Source organism: Notolepis coatsorum (assembly GCF_963971535.1).
Source record: "Notolepis coatsorum genome assembly, chromosome: 2".
NCBI lineage: Eukaryota > Metazoa > Chordata > Actinopteri > Aulopiformes > Paralepididae > Notolepis > Notolepis coatsorum.
The window spans coordinates 60,108,979-60,130,279 of NC_140166.1; the positions used below are offsets into that span (position 1 = coordinate 60,108,979).

A 21,301-nucleotide genomic window follows, 5' to 3' on the forward strand; every position below is an offset into this window, starting at 1 on the left:
TTAGCTATGAGCTGCTAACTATAGAGGCCATAACCACAGTATTACATATACTCTTGTTAGCTTTATGAGGCTACATCAACACGCTCCTATGAGTGCAGCATATGCAGCTTTATGAGGCTACATCAACATCCTATGAGTGCAGCTATAATATTAGCTTTATTATGAGGCTACATCAACATGCAGGCTCCTATGAGTGCAGCTATTTAAAGGCCTTAACCACAGTTGTTATGTTAGCTACTGAGCTGCTGGTTAAAGGCCTTAACTACAGTGTTGTTATGTTAGCTACTGAGCTGCTGCAGGCCTTAACCACAGTATTATGTTAGCTATGAGCTGCTAACTATAGAGGCCATAACCACAGTATTACATATACTCTTGTTAGCTTTATGAGGCTACATCAACACGCTCCTATGAGTGCAGCATATGCAGCTTTATGAGGCTACATCAACATCCTATGAGTGCAGCTATAATATTAGCTTTATGAGGCTACATCAACATGCAGGCTCCTATGAGTGCAGCTATTTAAAGGCCTTAACCACAGTTGTTATGTTAGCTACTGAGCTGCTGGTTAAAGGCCTTAACTAAAGTGTTGTTATGTTAGCTACTGAGCTGCTGGTTAAAGGCCTTAACTACAGTGTTGTTATGTTAGCTACTGAGCTGCTGCAGGCCTTAACCACAGTATTATGTTAGCTATGAGCTGCTAACTATAGAGGCCATAACCACAGTATTACATATACTCTTGTTAGCTTTATGAGGCTACATCAACACGCTCCTATGAGTGCAGCATATGCAGCTTTATAAGGCTACATCAACATCCTATGAGTGCAGCTATAATGTTAGCTTTATGAGGCTACATCAACATGCAGGCTCCTATGAGTGCAGCTAATGTTAGCTTTATGAGGCTCTGCCCCCCCCCCCCTCCACTCCTATAACACCCACCTCGCTCTGCCCCCCCCCCCTCCACTCCTCTAACATTTTATTTATTAATTTTATTATTATAATTTTATTTGTTGCCATTAAAATAATAGGCAAGCATAGGGCTAAAACATTTTCATAAACAATAATATAATCTTTTGTTATTTGGTTATAATAAGGGCTTTTCTATGCATTTGTCTGATTGATTGATTGATTGAAAGCTTTATTGACAGACTGCAGAGTGGGTACAGTACAGCTGTATTCACTTGTTGCGGTGGTCTCAACGGAACAATTTTGATTGACAGTCGATTCTGCCAATCACACCGCTGTTGTGTGTGGGGGCGGCGTCGCTTGACTGAAACTTCGGCTCTGCCCCGGCAACCATTGCCGGGCCAGAGCCGGTTTATCTTTGGCGAGCCCGAGTCGGCTCTGCCCCGGCAACCATTGCCGTGCCAGAGCCGGTTTATCTTTGGCGAGCCCGAGTCGGCTCTGGCACGGCAAGCCGAGCCGGGCCAGAGCCGGTTTATCTTTGGCGAGCCCAAGTCGGCTCTGCCCCGGCAAGCAGAGCCGGGCCAGAGCCGGTTTATCTTTGGCGAGCCCGAGTCGGCTCTGCCCCGGCAACCATTGCCGGGCCAGAGCCGGTTTATCTTTGGCGAGCCCGAGTCGGCTCGGGCACGGCAACCATTGCCGGGCCAGAGCCGGTTTAGCTTTGGCGAGCCCGAGTCGGCTCTGCCCCGGCAACCAGAGCCGGGCCAGAGCCGGTTTATCTTTGGCGAGCCCGAGTCGGCTCTGCCCCGGCAACCATTACCGAGCCAGATCCGGCTCATCGTTGGCGTGCCGTGCCGGACATATGCCGAGTGTGCCGACCGGTAGCCGGAATTGGGCCGAGTATGCTGGCCACCTGGGAAAAGGACAAAGTCAACACTTAAATCCAAGAGAGAGAGAGAGAGAGAGAGAGAGAGAGAGAGACACACATTGGAAATAAATTGAAATGCTATTTGGCCCTAAACAGAGAGTACACAGTGGCAGAATACCTGAGCACTGTGACTGAAGATCCCTGACTATACAGACTCAGCGAGCACAGCCTAGCCATCGAGAAAGGCCGCCATAGGCAGACTGTGTGTGTTAGAAAGAGAGAGAGAGAGAGAGAGAGCATGTGTGTTAGAGAGAGAGCATGTATGAGAGAGAGAGAGAGAGAGAGAGAGAGAGAGAGAGAGTATGTGTGTGTGTGTTAGAGAGAGAGCATGTATGAGAGATCCAAAAGGACAAAGATCAACACTTAAATCCAAAGAGAAGAGGGTCTATACCAGAGAAACCAAAGCAGCAAGGAGCCAATGGCCGACATCAGCTAAATAGGCTAGCCAGGTACTGTGACACACACAGCTTTGGCCAACGGCCCAACGCTACCCAAGCTACACAAACGACCAAGACATTCACACACAGCACATGTCGTATCTCCAAATGTTGTGAAGTAGCATATGTTTTGCCTGGAAAAAAACATCGTTATTAACAAAACATTCGGGAGGGGAAGGAAGGAAGAGTGGGGTAATGTCATGACATTTTCATTAATCTTACCTGCACCAAGGAACGCAGGGCGAAAGGCCGTAACACAGGTCTCCACGTTGACGAAAGGCCTCTCGCTGTCGGGACAAAAATAAGCTGCTGCCAGAGCCTTGTCATGGTGCAGGCCCGACTACATCTTCTGTCAAAGATGATGTCGTAGTCAGAGTGCCAGAACCCCCTGCTATTCTCACGGCTAATGTCAATGGTCGTAGCACAAGCTAACAGCTAACTCAAGGCTAACTGATAGCATCAAACGAACGTTCCCAGCCGAGCGCAGCCGGCAGTTAACGTCGAAGCTAAACAGCTAACTGGCTAACAGTTAGCTCAACCAGGCTATCGCTAACCATTAGCTAACGCAGAAGCAAGCTATGCGGCTACATACAGCCAGGTGCTGACACCAGGCACACACCGTTAGCTACTAGTAGTACTATTAGCTAGTCGGCCAGTTTAGCTCCAGAGGAGTGAGAGAGAGAGAGAGAGAGAGAGCGATGTCCACGGCGGGAATAGAATAGAGTTAATAGAATAGGTTAAAAACTCACCAAACGTCCAAGAGGATGGAGACAACCGCGTGGAGTTGACGAAGTTCATCTGCCAAACGACCCTCTTCATCCTTGGCTGCAGGTTAGCTAACGCTAGATAGCCTTTAGCTAAGCTAGCTACTAGCCGACATCATCATGGGCCATGGCCTATATCCCGACTGCATCATGACAAGGCTCCGGCCATTTGTCCCGCCTTTCGTCAACGTTCCTTGGTGACTGACCGACTGATAATGACCGACCTTGGCTGGCATAACTAAGCATAATAGTCAAAAGCTGCACGCGTGAAATATTCAAACGCAGCTGATTCTTCTTCTTCTTCTTCGTTTAAGTTTCCGGCGGCGTACTATGATGTAAGTAACCACTCCCTTCGTTGAAACCAATGCCTGCTGCAGAGCTCCAATAGTGACCCAGGTGCAGACCCAGGAACAAGTCAGACACATTCTACAAACGTGTCTAATGTGAAATATATAAGCATATAAGCAAAACTAGATTTTAGGTATGTGATGAAAAAGGGCCTTGCGGGAAGGGGGGCCTCGCAAAAAAATAAATAAATAAATAAAATAAAAAAAATAATAAATAAAAAATATTTTTTTTTATTTTTTTTTATTTTTTATTTTGCGAGGCCCCCCTTCCCGCGAGGCCCTGTGCGACCGCACTGCTCGCACACCCCCTGAGGCGGCCCTGCATACAGGCACACACACACACACACACACACACACACACACTCAGACACACACACACACACTCTCAGACACACACACGCACAGGCACACACACACACACACACACACAGACACACACACACACAAGCACACACACACACTCAGACACACACACACACACACATACATTGAGGTGGAAAAAGCTCTTGAGCAGGTCACGCCTGAGTGGTCCAGCTTTTTCCACGGTCCATGTGAAGTCGGAGGGGGGGGTGGGGTGGGGTGGGAGTGTTGACAGGGCGAGGAGCAGATACAGGGCCCGGAGCGGTCAGATCACAGGCACGGCCGCGCCCAGGGGAGGAGAGCCGTGAGTGGGCCGATTACAGGGTCGTCTGAGCACACGGAGGAGAGCGGAGGAGGAGGTGTGTGAAGGAAGGTCATTAACACCGGCAGGTTAACCCTTTCACTGCCGCGCCCCGCACTACCGAACGGTTAACCCTTTCACTGTGACGATACACAGAAGGTTAACCCTTTCACTGCCACACAACAGCAGGTTAACCCTTTCACTACCACACTACAGAAGGTTAACCGTCTGTAGTGTGATAGTAAAGGGTTAACCTTCTGTAGCGTGGTAGTGAAAGTGTTAACCTTCTGTAGTGTGGTAGTGAAAGGGTTAACTGTCTGTAGTGTGGTAGTGAAAGGGTTAACCTTCTGTAGTGTGGTAGTGAAAGTGTTAACCTTCTGTAGCGTGGTAGTGAAAGTGTTAACCTTCTGTAGTGTGGTAGTGAAAGGGTTAACTGTCTGTAGTGTGGTAGTGAAAGGGTTAACCTTCTGTAGTGTGGTAGTGAAAGTGTTAACCTTCTGTAGCGTGGTAGTGAAAGTGTTAACCTTCTGTAGTGTGGTAGTGAAAGGGTTAACCTTCTGTAGTGTGGTAGTGAAAGGGTTAACCTTCTGTAGTGTGATAGTGAAAGGGTTAACCTTCTGTAGTGTGGTAGTGAAAGGGTTAACCTTCTGTAGTGTGGTAGTGAAAGTGTTAACCTTCTGTAGTGTGGTAGTGAAAGGGTTAACCTTCTGTAGTGTGGTAGTGAAAGGGTTAACCGTCTGTAGTGTGCTAGTGAAAGGGTTAACCTTCTGTAGTGTGGTAGTGAAAGGGTTAACCTTCTGTAGTGTGGTAGTGAAAGTGTTAACCTTCTGTAGTGTGGTAGTGAAAGTGTTAACCTTCTGTAGTGTGGTAGTGAAAGGGTTAACCTTCTGTAGTGTGGTAGTGAAAGGGTTAACTGGCTGTAGTGTGGTAGTGAAAGGGTTAACTGTCTGTAGTGTGGTAGTGAAAGGGTTAACCTTATGTAGTGTGGTAGTGAAAGTGTTAACCTTCTGTAGTGTGGTAGTGAAAGGGTTAACCGTCTGTAGTTGTGTTTAGTGAAAGGGTTAACCGTCTGTAGTGTGATAGTAAATGGTTAACCTTCTGTAGTGTGGTAGTGAAAGGGTTAAGCACACGCATCGCTACATGACCACGTGTACATTATATGTGGTGGGGGGGGGGGGGGGGGGGAGAGACTATACTACATCATTTGAACATGAATCATATTATGTGACACTTGGTTCCGTATGAGCCCCTGAGAATGTGCTTCGTACAGTAAAAAGGCGAGTGTTTGTGTAAAGTGAGTGTGTGTTTGTGGATGTTGTGCACAATGAGTGTAGATGGATGGGTTGTTGTTACATAGCGTCGCTGGCACCTAATATACCTAAAAGCACCTAATATAAAGTTGTTTTTCAGCAGAAAGGGTCAGTGATCATTCCTGGTGAGTGTTTGCAAATAGACACATGGGTAACATTTATGGAATACACGTTACTGCCGTTTGACTCGTTGAATAACAAAAGCTCTTATAGCCATATTTCCACAACATTTGTTTTACAAAACCTTGTAACTCCATTTGAACTTTATCAGAGTAAAATAAGAATAATGTATTGATACCTGCAAGTAACTGACCATTTATGAAGACATTGTACCAACTATTGTGACATGGTGGTGTTCCAATTACGTTAAAACCACGGCGTTTTTTTCATCTCCTGAAAAGTTGGGTTTTTGGAGTTACGAGGTTTTCTTCCGCCAGCGACCATAGAGTCAGTGAGCATCCTGATGGTCGGTCACAAGTCATCAGAATAACAAAGCCCCCAGATTGGAAGGTGTTAAGTGGTGAGGGGGGTGACATTGATTTCTGGGTAGAGTAGTCATTAATTATACATTGTAAACTGATTTATCTTGAGGCCTGCAGCTCTGGATTGTATTGTGTTATTGATCAGCATGTTGAAAAGTATCCACTTATTTTGTGTTGGCTTATTTTGAAGGTATACGAACCTGTACTTTCATATCATGTAAAACACTATTTTGAAGATCCCTCTAAAGGGCCCAGAGTCTACTGGGTCACATATTATATACAGGTGATTGATTGATTGATTGATTGATTGATTGATTGATTGATTGATTGATTGATTGAATGAACACTTTATTTAACAGATTGCAGAATGGGTACAATACAGTACGGCTCAATACACACAATTGTTAAGGGGATGCAGACCAGAGAAAGACTTTCGTCTTGTTTACATCAGGGTCCCCCATGTTCAATTCATAGTGACATTTATGACATACACAACATACAGATATACAGATATAATAATCTAATCTAATTATCTAATCTAATCATGACCTTTTATGACATACATGACATACTGTGCATCTCAATAAATATGAATATTGAGGAGATATTGTTTGCCTCCAGGCCAGGCCACATTGATTCATGCAAAAGGAGCTCTGACCAAGTATTGAATGCATTTACTTTTCAGTAGGCCGACATTTCTGTAATATACAGTATATATTTTTTGTATTGGTCCTATGTAAATGGTGTGCCCTTCCTGATGACTTGTCGTACAGAACTTCTAAGTCACTTTGGATAAAATGACTAAATGACAGTAAATGTAAATGTTCTAATTTTCTCAGATACATAATTTTGGGTTTTCATTCGCTGTAAGCCATAATCATCAAAATAAATTGAAAGAAACAAAGGCTTAAAATATTTCACTCTGTGTAATGAATATATATAAGATATGATTTTCACTTTTGGAATTTTCATTAGTGAAATAAATGAACGTTTCCTCAATATTCAAATGTATTGAGATGCACCTGTATACCGTCTAATATATCAAATGAATGTTTTCTGATCATTGATTGTAGTGCCGCTTGTCACTCCCCAAATGTATTGACAAGCGTCACGATGCAACGCTTAATTAGTTCTCTACTCGGCAACGAAGGCTGTGGTGTTGATGAAGTTGAATGTCCAAGCTGCAGCCGATGTAGTTTATTGTCCAAAAGAAATGATGGGATGAACAGAACAGGTGTCAGTTGCTCAGTTCATTGAAACAGGTTAAATAATAATACAGTTCAACAGCCTTCGTTAGCAGCAGGTAAGAATACGTGTCTCCCCGGCAGGTGCATGGCTATAGGCTCTGATTAACAGAGCCTCTTATAAATAGAGGTGGTGTGCCCCCTAGTGTTCAAACATAAATACACCCATTACCATAATAATAAAAATTCTAACTTAAACAATACAATATCCACAAAGTCGGTCTTGGCTTCTTCTACATTGATTATTATAATAAAAGAAATGATAACGTCTCACGCTGACAAATAATAAAGACGTCGTCTCCTTCTTCTTCTTCCCAAAAGTACGGGCCGTACCACATACCGGAAGACGCCACGGCAGGTACCACGGTGACGGCGGTGCTGGCGAGGGACGCCGACCGGCCGCGAGGGGACAGCTGGCAGGTGGACTACCGCTTGGAGTCCGGCAACGAGGAGGACGTCTTTCGCCTGGTGACGGACAGACAGACCAATGAGGTGTCGCTAGTGCTCTCCAAGGTAAACAACACAAACAGACCAATGAGGTGTCGCTATAGTCCTCTCCAAGGTAAACAACACAAACAGACCAATGAGGTGTCGCTATAGTCCTCTCCAAGGTAAACACAGACAGACCAATGAGGTGTCGCTAGTCCTCTCCAAGGTAAACACAGACAGACCAATGAGGTGTCGCTAGTCCTCTCCAAGGTAAACACAGACAGACCAATGAGGTGTCGCTAGTCCTCTCCAAGGTAAACACAGACAGACCAATGAGGTGTCGCTAGTCCTCTCCAAGGTAAACACAGACAGACCAATGAGGTGTCGCTAGTCCTCTCCAAGGTAAACACAGACAGACCAATGAGGTGTCGCTAGTCCTCTCCAAGGTAAACACAGACAGACCAATGAGGTGTCGCTAGTCCTCTCCAAGGTAAACACAGACAGACCAATGAGGTGTCGCTAGTCCTCTCCAAGGTAAACACAGACAGACCAATGAGGTGTCGCTAGTGCTCTCCAAGGTAAACACAAGCAGACCAATGAGGTTTCAAGTTTCAAGTTCAAGTTTGTTTTTATTTGTCACATATAAACGTACATGTACTTCACAGTGAAATTCTTTGTTCTGGGATTATCTACCACAAGACTGAACGTTATTGGCATAAATTAGAACGGAGTTAGTTTCTCTACCTTTCTGTGAACGTCTAGCAAAAAACGTTGTTGCAATATGATGAAAAATGGCGGAGGAATCTACATAATGAAAAAGTTACTTTACTTACAGTAGATTTCATTCACGGTTCTTGCTTGCACGCCTGGTGATACTAAATCCAGATTGAACTCTGCCATTGGAAAGAGGAGATTTGGCCCGATCCATAGATGTGCGACGTGGCTATATTATATAATAATATTTCAAATTGCATGTGTCCGGATGGCAGAATTCAGTACTGTATCTACAAAACCTTCTGTTTAATCATCTTCCCTTTATTAATTTGCTTAGATTTTCTGTACACGTGATCTCAAGAAGGTGCTCAACAAGCTCAGTGACAGTTTTTCATGTCTGGTCATTTTTAGCATTCACCGTCAAAGATGACAAAAAAATATATATATATATATATATATATATAATTGATATTCTCCTTTGGTTCATTGCAATTTACTCAAGCCTAGTAACAGACACAATATTTTTGATACTGGGAATACATTCCCTGAGATCCATAGATGTCCCTAGATACCAAGAACATGCAAATGGACCTTGTAGAAGTGGAGCAATCTTCCATTTACTTAGGTATGTATTTTTAGGCAGATTTTCTGAAAATAGGGCTAGGGCTCAAGATGTTAACCTAAACCATTACACTAACAAAAATACTCATATGAAATGGCAGCTCACCAGTGGAGGTTTCTCTATGACAACACGTGAAACACAAATTCACTCATAATTCATAATTATTATTAATTTACATATACCTATATATAAAAAAAAAAAAAAAACTATATATATATATATTTTTTTTTAATTATTATTATTATTATTTTTTTATTATAAATGTTTTCCTCTGTAAAAAAAATGCCAGTGAATTTTCTTTTTTTTCAAAAATGGCCAAAATGTACAGCTCTGAGCAGGCCTGCACTGCAGTATTGCCTGCAGTAATTATTCGTGAAGAAAACTTCACAGGTGTGACCCATTGTTAAATAAATAATAAATAACAGCGAATCAAAATAGGCTATTAACTTCATCTAAGCACGGTCTGTGCAGTTAAACTCTTGCCATTGAATGGAGGATTGATTGATTGACAGCCCTTGACATCCAATACACGGAGGTTGAATATGATTGGCAGCCTTGCAAATCCAATCAGAGATTTCTGCATTGCAAAGTCAAAATGGGTCCAGCTGCATGTGAGGAGGATAGGTTTAGCTCGAGCCAATCTCAAGTTTCTCAAGTTTCTTTATTAGTTGTCATACAGAAGTACAGAATACTTTTATACAAAATGTAACATAAAGAAGCATTTTGTATAAAAGTATTCTGTACTTCTGTATGACAACTAATAAAGAAACTTGAGAAACTTGAGATTGGCCCGAGCTAAACCTATCCTCCTCACATGCAGCTGGACCCATTTTGACTATGTGAAAGTTGAGACTATGAGAAAGTTGTTGTTTAGTAGTTAGTAAGCTGTACAGCTATAACAAGTCAGGCTAAATTAAACTTTGCGCCAACATTAGGACCGAAGTATAAACCAGCAACTGAGCAACATGAAGAAGTGGATTTATGCATCTGGATCAGAAAAAACGTTGTGGATGAAAAAGTAAGTAGGCTACAGTGCTTGTATGCTAACAGTAGCTAGGCAGCTTAGCCTACATCACAATGATAATCACCAAGCTAACTTACTGTACACACTGTAGGGCTGGGCAATTAATCGAAACAGAATCGCGATATCGATTCATAGACCTATGCAATCTAATTTCTAAGTTATGACTATTTTCTTTTATTAAAAAAAAACGTTTTTTTTTTTTTTTTCTTTTTTAATTATTTTATCTGGGTTGAACATGATTTGTGGAACTCCCTCTGGTGTTGTGGTCGTGGTATTCACTGACCTTTGGGAAGTATTTCGACATGCACATGGGTATCTTAGTGGTGTAGTGTATCTTGTAGACCAGGCCCATTGCAAGTTGCTGTACTCTGTCGTCTACTCTAAGCCATCCTAGGTTGTCAAAGTGGACAGGGGTGAGGTGGGTTTTAGGAGTAAGGTCAAGCAGTAGTCTGACCAGTTTGTTTTGTGATGTTTGTAATCTTGTTTTTAGTGCCTTTGAGGTGCTTTGGTACCATGAGGTGCAAGCATAGTCGTAGTACCCTTGAATGAGTGCTCCTGTTAGAGTCTTCAAGGTATTCTTGTTTACCAGAGAGGAGATCCGGTACAGGAATCTAGTTCGTTGGTTGACTTAGTTTTATTACATTGGATCCCATTTTGTCACAGGAAAGATTTGCCTCTATAGGATGGAACCCAGGTAGGTAATTTCATCTTTCCTTTTAAGATAAGATAAGATATTCCTTTATTGATCCCCTTGGGGAAATTCAGGCATCATAGCAGCATGGGGGAAGGGGGGGGGGGGTACAGGTAGTGAAAACAACACAAGCAGTGTAAACAAATAGGTCAATATAATTTACTATCTAACTAACTGAAATATACATTTTTCATTATTCACAGTATCACAGTATCCACATAAGGTGCAGTATGCATAAGGTAGTGTTATTGTCCTACTTGGGTTCCTATTAGTTCTAGGTCGATGTCTGGCAGCAGTCGCTGCCCACTGTTGTGGAGCCTGATGGCCACTGGTATGAAGGACTGTCCGAGGCGGTTAGTTGAGTGTCGGGGGGGTATGAGTCTGTGGCTTCCTTGTCACCTTCACCTAATATGTTTTGATCTGGTCAGGTGCGCTGTCACCTAAAATGTTTTGATCTGATCAGGTGCGCTGTCACCTAATATGTTTTGATCTGGTCAGGTGCGCTGTCACCTAATATGATTTCATCTGGTCAGGTGCGCTGTCACCTAATATGTTTTCATCTGGTCAGGTCCGCTGTCACCTAATGTTAATATGTTTTCATCTGTGTCCACTGACCACTGACACACAGTGGGGGATGTTTTAAAAATATTATTTAATATATAATATAATATAATAATTTGTGCTTCACCAAAAAATTTGGTCAGCAGCCTCCACTGCAGCTCACCCACCATATAATAGAAAGATATGGAAGAACATAAACAAATTTGCCATACTAAAAGTATAGCGAAAAAAGTCAAACGTCAAATAACACAAGCTCTATAGTCACTAAACAACAGGTCAAACAAAGGCCCACAGTAAACTGTAAACCACACAAAGGCCCAAACTAAAACAGAGGCCAAATCAAATGCAAAAGAGTGTGTGAAATGATCAGGCAGGGTTCTCTTAGCCATTGGGGGCCCAGTTAAGGACGATTTGCCCACTTGCACTTTGGGACCTCTAGTGGCTCGGGTGTGCATATTCGTTAATACAATACATATATCGAATTAAAGCCCCATTGGTTGCCTGTCGATAGCCCTTTCAGGTGACGAAATCCGTTCAGCGGTTCTCGAGTTACATGCCGATATGTGAGGCTTGCACGAAGTACACGGTATTGCACAAATACTACTCCTGACTCTTGGGGCTCTAGTTCCGTCAATCATTTGGCGATCTCGAACATTATTGGACAGGGTTGTAGCCAATGAGTGTGGCTTTCCAATAATACCCCACCTGGGGATGTACGAATCAGGGATCTAGGTGAAAAGTTATGAGCGAAAACAGGAAGAGAAAAACCGCAGAATGAATTGAAGTCTATGAGAAAACTGAGCTTTTCTTTTGTACACAGTTTACCAAAATCACTCATAATCACTTATCACTCATTTCTGAATGGATCTTTATGATTAATTGCGAATATTTTCATGTTGAGCTATAGATTGTGGATGAATACGCACAGAAAGGTACACCTTGCAAATGTTCACGCTTTATTTGTTTTAAACGAGACGATTTAAAAATGGGCAATGGGGAAATACATTGCGTCTTCAAGATGGTGGAACGGCCGGAAACAGCAATGACGTAACCACTACACCTCCCTGTTGGCCTACATTAACCGTCGGTAGTGTGATAGTAAAGGGTTAACCTTCTGTAGTGTGGCAGTGAAAGGGTTAACCTGCTGTCGTGTGGCAGTGAAAGGGTTAACATTCTGTGTATTGTTGCGGTGAAAGGGTTAACCGTTTGGCAGTGTGGCAGTGAAAGGGTTAAGGGGACATGATGTCCCCTTTCTCTGCCGCTCTGTCTAAACCCACCGTCCACGTGACATGTTATTGTACTGGTGCCCAAAATCCTTCAAATGTACTCGATCCAGAACAACTTGACATGAACAATAAAGTGCAACAACAAGATCCATGTGTGTTCGCGTAAAGGGGAATGGATTTAGAGCAGGCAGGCAGTGAAATGGGCACAACAACGAACCCAAAAAAAAAAAAACGCGGCTCCCACCAAGTATGTTTCGAGTTCCCTTCGTTGGAACCAAAGAGCCGTTCAAAAGAGTTGGATCATTCGCGAGTTTCACATCGCTAACATTATGGCTTCTGATGTGCGTTCCAAAAGCTGTAGCAATGATGTCCATTTAAAATAAAAGCCAGATATTATTACAGTCATTCATCAGGGATGTTTATAGGGAACCATTTTACTATGTTACTCCTCTGCAGAAAGTTGGAGGACGTTTCACTGTCAAACGTCTCTGCCCAGAGAGGAAATAAACTAATAATAATAATAATACATTTTGTATAGCGCTTTTCTGAATGCTCAAAGACACTTTGCAGAGCAAAATAAACAATACAGTTTTTGTAGAGAAAAATGAAAATAAAAAAATTATATAAAAGGTGAGAGAGGAGGAAGTTCAAGTCTTGAAGGCAAGGGTAGTAAAAAGGTGGGTTTTGAGGGCTTTTTTTAAATGATGAGAGGGTGAGGCAAGGGTAGTAAAAAGGTGGGTTTTGAGGGCTTTTTTTAAATGATGAGAGGGTGTCTGCATGATGGATATGGTTGGGCAGGGCGTTCCAGAGGGTGGGGGCAGCTGCAGAGAAGGCCCTGTCGCCCCCCCCAGGTCCGGAGCTTAGTCCTGATGGGTTGGAGGAGGTTAGCGTCTGCGGACCTGAGGTAGCCGGTAGGCGTGTGGTGGGGAAGGAGGTCAGAGAGGTAGGAGGGGGCCAGGCTGTTGAGGGCTTTGAAGGTGATGAGTAGAATTTTGAACTGAATCCTGTATATGATGGGGAGCCAGTGGAGATGGTGGAGGATGATGTGGGTGATGTGGTCGGAGCGGCGGGTGGAGGTGAGCATGCGAGCAGCAGAGTTTTGGACGTATTGCTACCTATACTACCTATATTATTTTCCCTCAACATATTGAATAAATAATATTATATTATTGTTCCCCCCATATTTTTGTTTTTGTCTCTTTTATAAATAAAAACCAAAATTTTGTTTAAAAAGGTTAATTAATTTGATTTCCCAGCATCTGTGCAGCCTTGTTTATTCACGGTGTCCATGGAAACGACGATGAACGCAGCCATAAAGGTGTGGTTTCCTCACGCAGAAAAGATAGTCTTTTTACGTTTCTGATAACTAAACTGCGTATCTCATAAATGTTCAGACAGGCTTAACGTTTTGTTATTTGCGATATTCGGTACATTCCCGGTTCGATTCCCGCTCCTCCCGGGCAGCGTGTCGAAGTGTCCTTGAGCAAGACACTTAACCCCTAACTGCTCCCGATGAGTAGGTTGGCACCTCCACCGTCGGTGTGTGAATTTGTGAGTGAATTGGTGAAATGTGAGGAACAAATTGTAAATATAATGCAGGACCTGTCGCAGAGGTCTTTATTTGGCATGCAATTATCCTCAATGTTAGCGGTTAGCACACACGGTTAGCACACACACACACCGGAACACACACACGCATGCATTGTTTTTGTAGGATCGCCGATGCGATTCTCCTCTGAGCTTAACCCATCCCGTCGTCCTTCCCCCCCAAGGGCAGCCGGGAGCAGACGAGGGCTGTGGCGTGCGTCGCGCCCGGGTACCATCCAAGTGCTCCTGCCCGTCTTCGTCACGGACGCGACAGTGTCAGCGATCTGTTGTGCATGTTTTTCCATTGGGTTTCTCTTATCAGGGGGGGGGGCCTTGCAAGCACGGGGAGAACATGCAAACTCCACACAGAAAGGCCCGGGAGATACCCCACCTGGGTACAAATTGTAAAGCGTGTTGGATAAAAGCGCTATATAAATGCAGCCATTTACCATTTACTACTTATTTTCTTTCAAACTAACCTGGTTACAGTTTATAAGGCAGAGCTGTTTTGCAGGCTGTGACATACAGGCATAGAGACAGCTCTGCATAGGAGTGTGACATGAGGCAAACGATGAAAGAAAATAAATGGTCCAGATGACTGAGTCATCCGTTTAGCACTTCCCTGAGGTGTAGCACCTGCCTCCTGTAATCCATCAGCGTGTTTAGGGATAAAGAGAGAATGTCTGTCACTGTCAGACATGACCAGTCTGCTCTTGGTAAGTGGGCCAGCCAGCAGACAGGCTATTACGCCTCTGATTGGCCTCTGAAAGACTTTACAATGCATCACTGTGCATCACTGAGCACAGGGTGACAGGTACCATCTTCCTGGACTTTTACTTTTAAAACAACACTGTTCAATATTACACTAACTGTAGACTTCTGTATGTTTTTACTGTATATTTGATACTAGAATGCAATGTATATACATAACATACGAAATGTGAATCCCGGTCCGTACTATATTATTATTATCTTATTCTTAGGCCTATTCTATTCTTATTCTTAGGCAATCTGTTTTGTTATTCTTATTCGTGACTTTGACTGTGAGCGATTTGTAGTGTCAAATTTCCCCCGGGATGATTAAAGTATTTCTATTCTATTGTAGCTCATTTTGTAGTTTTGCAGATGGTGGATTATTTAGTAAAAAAGCATAGCTCAAAGCCCTTTAAATTCTTCCCACAGTGGATCAAAGTACATTAGGCTAAATGAAAGCATGAAATTGTAGTGTGAGGTCAAAGCTGAAAGTCAGACACATCGTCTCATTGTTGTAATTACCGACTGCTTACAGACTAAATTAATAATTACATTGTCTGAGCAGAAACTAATGCCCGTTTACTCACTAAACACCACACTGTGACAAATAAAACTCTTGACTTGACTTGAGAGTCTGCCGACTGGAGTCTGGTGAACGGTGAGAGGCGGGCAGCTGGTGATCAAGTTGGAAAGAAGAAAGTTAATAGAATAGAATAGAAATCCTTTATTAATCCAGAGGGAAATTCGGCACTAGAGATTGCTCACATTGAACAATAAACATTTAGGTAGTCAATAGGACTAATATATAAGAATAAGAATATAAAAAAACATATATAAAATAGAATAAAGAATAAAATACGGTCTGGGATATACATTCTGGTATGTATATACATTCTAAAATCTTAAATATAAACTATACAGCCAAAAATATACAGTAAAATGTACAGTAATATGTGTAAAAATTTAAAGTGTCCAGGAAGATTGTGAGAAGTATACAATTTTTTAAGGTGTCCAGGAAGATTTCTCCAGGCTGTGCTGTCACCCTGTGCTCAGTGATGCAGTGAGGCACAGTGATGCGTTGTAGAGTCTGATGGCTGTCGGAGTGAAGGACTTCCTGTGCCGTTCAGTGTTACATCTACGGGGTCTTAGTCTAACACTGAGCGTGCTCCTTCTATCAGCCAAGTATGTGTGTAGTGGGGTAATCAGTAGGTATGAATTGTAGTGCAAATCTCTTTACTAATAAATATAAAGTGTGTTAAAGTGTCTCTAAAGTGAGTAAAGTGGGTGTTAAGGTGAGCAGGCACGTGCACACATAGAGCCCAAAGGGTGCTCAAGCACCTGCCCTTTTGTGCCTCGTAAAAAAGTGCCCTTTTTATGCCAATTTATTATTATTATTTTTTGCTTGCAGATCCACTTTACACCAAAAACTAAATACTGTATATGCTCGCTTCGCACGCGCACAGGCCCAGTGCCCTTTTCAGCCTTTGAGCACGTGCCCCTCTAAAGTCCTGTGCACGTCCCTGAAGGTGAGTGTTTGTTTAAAGTGAGTGTGTGCGTGTGGATGTGTGTGCTGTGAGTGTAGATGATGGGTTGTTACATAATGGTCATTGTTGTTGAGCATCCTGATGGCCTGGGGATAGGAGCTCCTTCTGAGTCTCTCTGTACTGGCCATGAGTTTGTTGTGCTTAATAATATATGGCAGGTGCACTTTTGTGGAAAATTGTTCCTAACTGAATCTGTTCAGAGCGAGCTCTGTATTGCTTTTGAGTTTTTCAAATGCATTTCTTTGGCACTTTGAGCACCACACAAATCCAGTGCCACTTATCTCCACTGTATTGGTGTGACGGCCGACATCTCTATGGCAGATATCTCCAAAACTCAGCAAATCATGCAGAGCCATCTGGATGGATAGATACTGTAGTGTTACATTTACATTTACATTTAGTCATTTAGCTGACGCTTTTATCCAAAGCGACTTACAAGTTCTGTACGACAGGTCATCAGGAAGGGCACAACTCTATCAGCTGAGTAACAATGTTCATCAACGTGTTGAGTGCTACAGTGTAGGTTAGTTTATTAGGACAAGTGCATGACAGTAAGGTTAGTTAGGGTTAGATTTTTTTTTTTAGATAATGGTTGAAGAAGTGCGTCTTTAGTCGACGGCGAAAGATTGGACGGGTTTCGGCTGTCCTAACTGGGGTGGGTAGTTCATTCCACCATTGTGGGGCAAGGACTGAGAATAGGCGGCTTCTCTTTGATGACCCTCCCGGAGCTTGGATAGGAGTAGGTCTGAGGCGGCCAGAAGATGCAGAGCGTAGGGGTCTTGAGGGTGTGTAGTTGGAGACCATTGACCGGAGGTAGGCGGGAGCGGTTCCCTTTGCCGCACGGTATGCTAGGTCGAGGGCCTTGAAGCGGATACGTGCAGCAATGGGGAGCCAGTGCAGGTCCCTGAGAAGTGGGGTGACATGGGCCGACATCGGTAGGTTTGAGATCAGGGTTACGATGTGTGTTGGACCCAGGTGCAGTGAAGAACAGACACGATGAGAGACAGTTCTTGGTTCTCGAATATGAGCACAGCTCCTTTAATCCGAGTGCACGTGGCTCAAAGAACAAAGGGGCAGAAAGACTTGGCCAACGCCAGGGCTTTTGCTCCCAGGTGAGAACAAAACCCCAAACATTACACTGTAGCACTCCGGATAAGAAGCGAAATATATATATATATATATATATATATATATATATATATATATATATATATATATATATATATATATATATATATATATTATTATTATTATTATTATTATTATTATTATTATTATTATTATTATTATTATTATTATTATTATTATTATTATTATTATTATTATTATTATTATTATTATTATTATTATTATTATTATTATTATTATTATTATTATTATTATTATTATTATTATTATTATTATTATTATTATTATTATTATTATTATCTTTTTACTATTTCGGGTGAACTACCCCTTTAAAACAAAGTGTTGCCGTAAAAACTATGCGAAGGAATTTGGGGGTGCCGAGATGAGGAAAGGGGCCCCCTGAAAAAAATATTGCTTAGGGCCTCCGAAGGGTAAGGTACACCTCTGATTTTAGATACTTTTATAGCTTTGCAGATGGTGGATTATTTAGTACAGTGGATCAAAGTACATTAGGCTTAAATGAAAGCATGAAATTGTAGTGTGAGGTCAAAGCTGAAAGTCAGACACATCGTCTCATTGTTGTAATTACCGACTGCTTACAGGCTAAATGAATAATTACATTGTCTGAGCAGAAACTAATGACCGTTTACTCACTAAACACCACAGAGGCTGTTGTGAGCGGCCGTTTGTGATCAAGTTGGAAATAAGAAAGTTAATCATCACTGTGTATGATTGCCACTGTACACCAAACCTATAATGTATGAGACAAAGACAGGTCCTGAGAGCAGCTGAAAGGAAGTATAGAAAGTCACGCCTCACTGCTGACATCGACACATATCACAACCTCTTGTTAACATTCTCCAAAACCATTACTAATGCCAAAGCTTCTTTCTTTCACCATAGGATCGAGGCCTCTGCCAAGAATCTTCGCAAACTGCATGCTACCATGTCCTCCCTCCTCACTCCCCCCCCACCCCCCCCCCCTCATCTTTCTCTGCCGAAGACTTTGCGATCTTCTTTGAGGAAAAAGTGGAGAACATCCGCAGCTCCTTCTCCCAACCCCCACCCATTCCAAATGCTGAATCGAGAACCTCATCCTTCACTCTGTCATCTTTCTCTCCCATTACAGAAGCCGAGACCCTGACACTGGTAACGTCGAACCGTCCAACTACATGCCAGCTGGACCGGCTACCTTCCCCACTCCTCCAGTCCATAGCACCAGACATCCTCCCATTCCTAACTGCAACCATCAACTCCTCACTCAACTCGGGGGTGGTCCCCACCTCCCTAAAACAAGCCAGAGTCACGCCCCTCATAAAAAAACCATCCCTGAACCCTACCGTCATAGGCAACTACCGTCCTGTCTCTCTTCTCTCCTTCCTTTCTAAAACACTTGAACGTGCTGTATCCAACCAACTTACTGCTTATCTCTTACAGAATGACCTCCTAGACCCTAATCAGTCAGGCTTCAGGACTGGTCACTCCACAGAGACAGCCCTCATTGCGGTCACAGAGGCACTTCACTTAGCAAAAGCAAAAGGCCTCTCCTCTGTCCTGATTCTCCTAGATCTATCTGCAGCCTTCGACACAGTCAACCACCAGATCCTCCTCGCGGCCCTCGCAGGAATGGGAGTGGCTGGCTCTGCGCTGACATGGTTGTCATCATACCTCAATGACCGCTCCTACCAAGTGTCATGGAGAGGGACCCTGTCGGCCACCCGCCCCCTGCGGACGGGTGTCCCCCAGGGCTCGGTTTTAGGACCCCTTCTCTTCTCCCTCTACACTAAATCACTGGGTAACATTATCACGTCTCATGGCTTCTCCTACCACTGTTATGCCGACGATACTCAACTCTTCCTCTCCTTCCCTCCCTCAGATATCCACGTCTCTGAGCGGATCTCGGCCTGTCTGTCCGACATCTCCGCCTGGATGACGACCAACCACCTCAAACTGAACCTAAGCAAAACAGAATTGCTCCACCTGCCGGCCAAATCCTCCCCCCTGACCGACCTTTCCATCACAGTCGAGAATGCAGCTGTGACCGCGTCCCCGACCGCCAAGAACCTTGGTGTTGTCCTCGACGACCAGTTGAACTTCTCTGCTCACATCGCAGCGACAACCAGAACCTGCCGATTCCTCCTGAGCAACGTCAGAAGGATACGCCCCTTCCTGACAAAAGAAGCCACCCAACTCCTCGTCCAATCAACAGTCATCTCCCGCCTCGACTACTGCAACGCACTGCTCGCTGGCCTCCCGGCCACTGCCACTAAGCCTCTTCAACTCATTCAGAACGCAGCGGCCCGCCTGATCTCAAACCTACTGAAGTCGGCCCATGTCACCCCACTTCTTAGGGACCTGCACTGGCTCCCCATTGCTGCACGAATCCGCTTCAAGGCCCTTGACCTAGCATACCGTGCGGCAAAGGGAACTGCTCCCGCCTACCTCCGGTCAATGGTCTCTAAATACACACCCTCAAGACCCCTACGCTCTGCATCTTCTGGCCGCCTCAGACCTACTCCTATCCAAGCTCCGGGAGGGTCATCAAAGAGAAGTCGCCTATTCTCAGTCCTTGCCCCACAATGGTGGAATGAACTACCCACCCCAGTTAGGACAGCCGAAACACGTCCAATCTTTCGCCGTCGACTAAAGACTCACTTCTTCAACCATTATCTGAATAAAAAATAAAATAAAAATAAAAATAAAAAATCTAACCCTAACTAACCATACTGTCATGCACTTGTCCTAATAAACTAACCTACACTGTAGCACTCAACACTTTGATGAACATTGTTACTCAGCTGATAGAGTTGTGCTCTTCCTGATGGCTTGTCGTACAGAACTTGTAAGTCGCTTTGGATAAAAGCGTCAGCTAAATGACTAAATGTAAATGTAAATGTAATTTCTAGAGATGCTCGATATTGGCTTTTTTACCGATACCGATATACCGATATTGTCCAACTCTTAATTTCCGATACCGATATCACATTTTAATGCCGATATCGGCCGATAATATCGGTAGGCCGATAATATCTGACATAATTTCTATAGAAATGTAAAAAAAAATAAAATAAAAATTTGAAAACCGATACCGATATTTTCCGATATCACATTTGAATGCCAATATCGGCCGATAATATCGGTAGGCCGATAATATTGGACATCCCTAGTAATTTCACAAAGTGGCTGTCCGTCCCCCCCCCCCACATTAGGCTGGCCCCAACACTCCCAGTGTTTAAGTCCCAGCTTAAAACACATTTGTTGGGCGGTCAGGTGGCGTAGCGGAGATTGTGCTCGTCACCAATGCAAGAGGCTGCGGTCTCGACTCCCGGAGAGTCAGCATTGCCTTGGCTCGGGCTGATCGCTATACTAACTCGTTTGGCTGAGTTAGGGGGAGGGGAGCCGTGGGTGGGTCCTGGGCGTTGTGGACAGCGACCCCTACAGTTCGGTCGGGGCGCCTGCTCAGCGAGGGTAGGATCTGGAGAAAGGTAGTGCGGCCTCCCACACGTTACACTCTCCCGGTGAAAATCTGCGCGGCCAGGCTGGCTGCCGGCTGGCTGCACATGCGTCGGAGGAAAACATGTGTCAGTTTTCGGCCTCCCGGACCAACAGTAGGGGGAAGTACGCAACAACCAGGAAGGGGGTTTGGGAATTGGCATAACGACTAACAGTGGGATGGGAGAAAAATCCGGAAAAAAGGAGGGGGAAAAAGATAATAAAAAAAAAACAAAAGAAAAACACATTTGTTCTCCCTAGCTTTAAAAAAAAATGTAGTCTGCTGCTGTAATTTTGTTTCTGTTTTTTACTATATTATGGTTTTTTACTGTGAAGCACTTTTAAAATGTGCTATACAAATACAGTGGGATTGGATTGGATTGGATGTATTAGATACATGACTAATATGACATGATATGATATGTATGACATGTGCATGTCACTCAGTCACGGTGTC

At 43.6% G+C, this 21,301-nt stretch overlaps 1 protein-coding gene across 1 annotated transcript in view; it reads left to right on the forward strand.

Moving 5' to 3' along the window:
• The window catches only part of cdh16 (cadherin 16, KSP-cadherin), a gene marked incomplete at both ends in the record, with an annotated part of 147,215 nt that overhangs the window by 83,751 nt on the left and 42,163 nt on the right, over positions 1–21,301 (forward strand). The window contains 1 exon segment of the mRNA XM_084308172.1: positions 7,395–7,586. Coding sequence (XP_084164298.1) covers positions 7,395–7,586 — 192 coding nt within the window.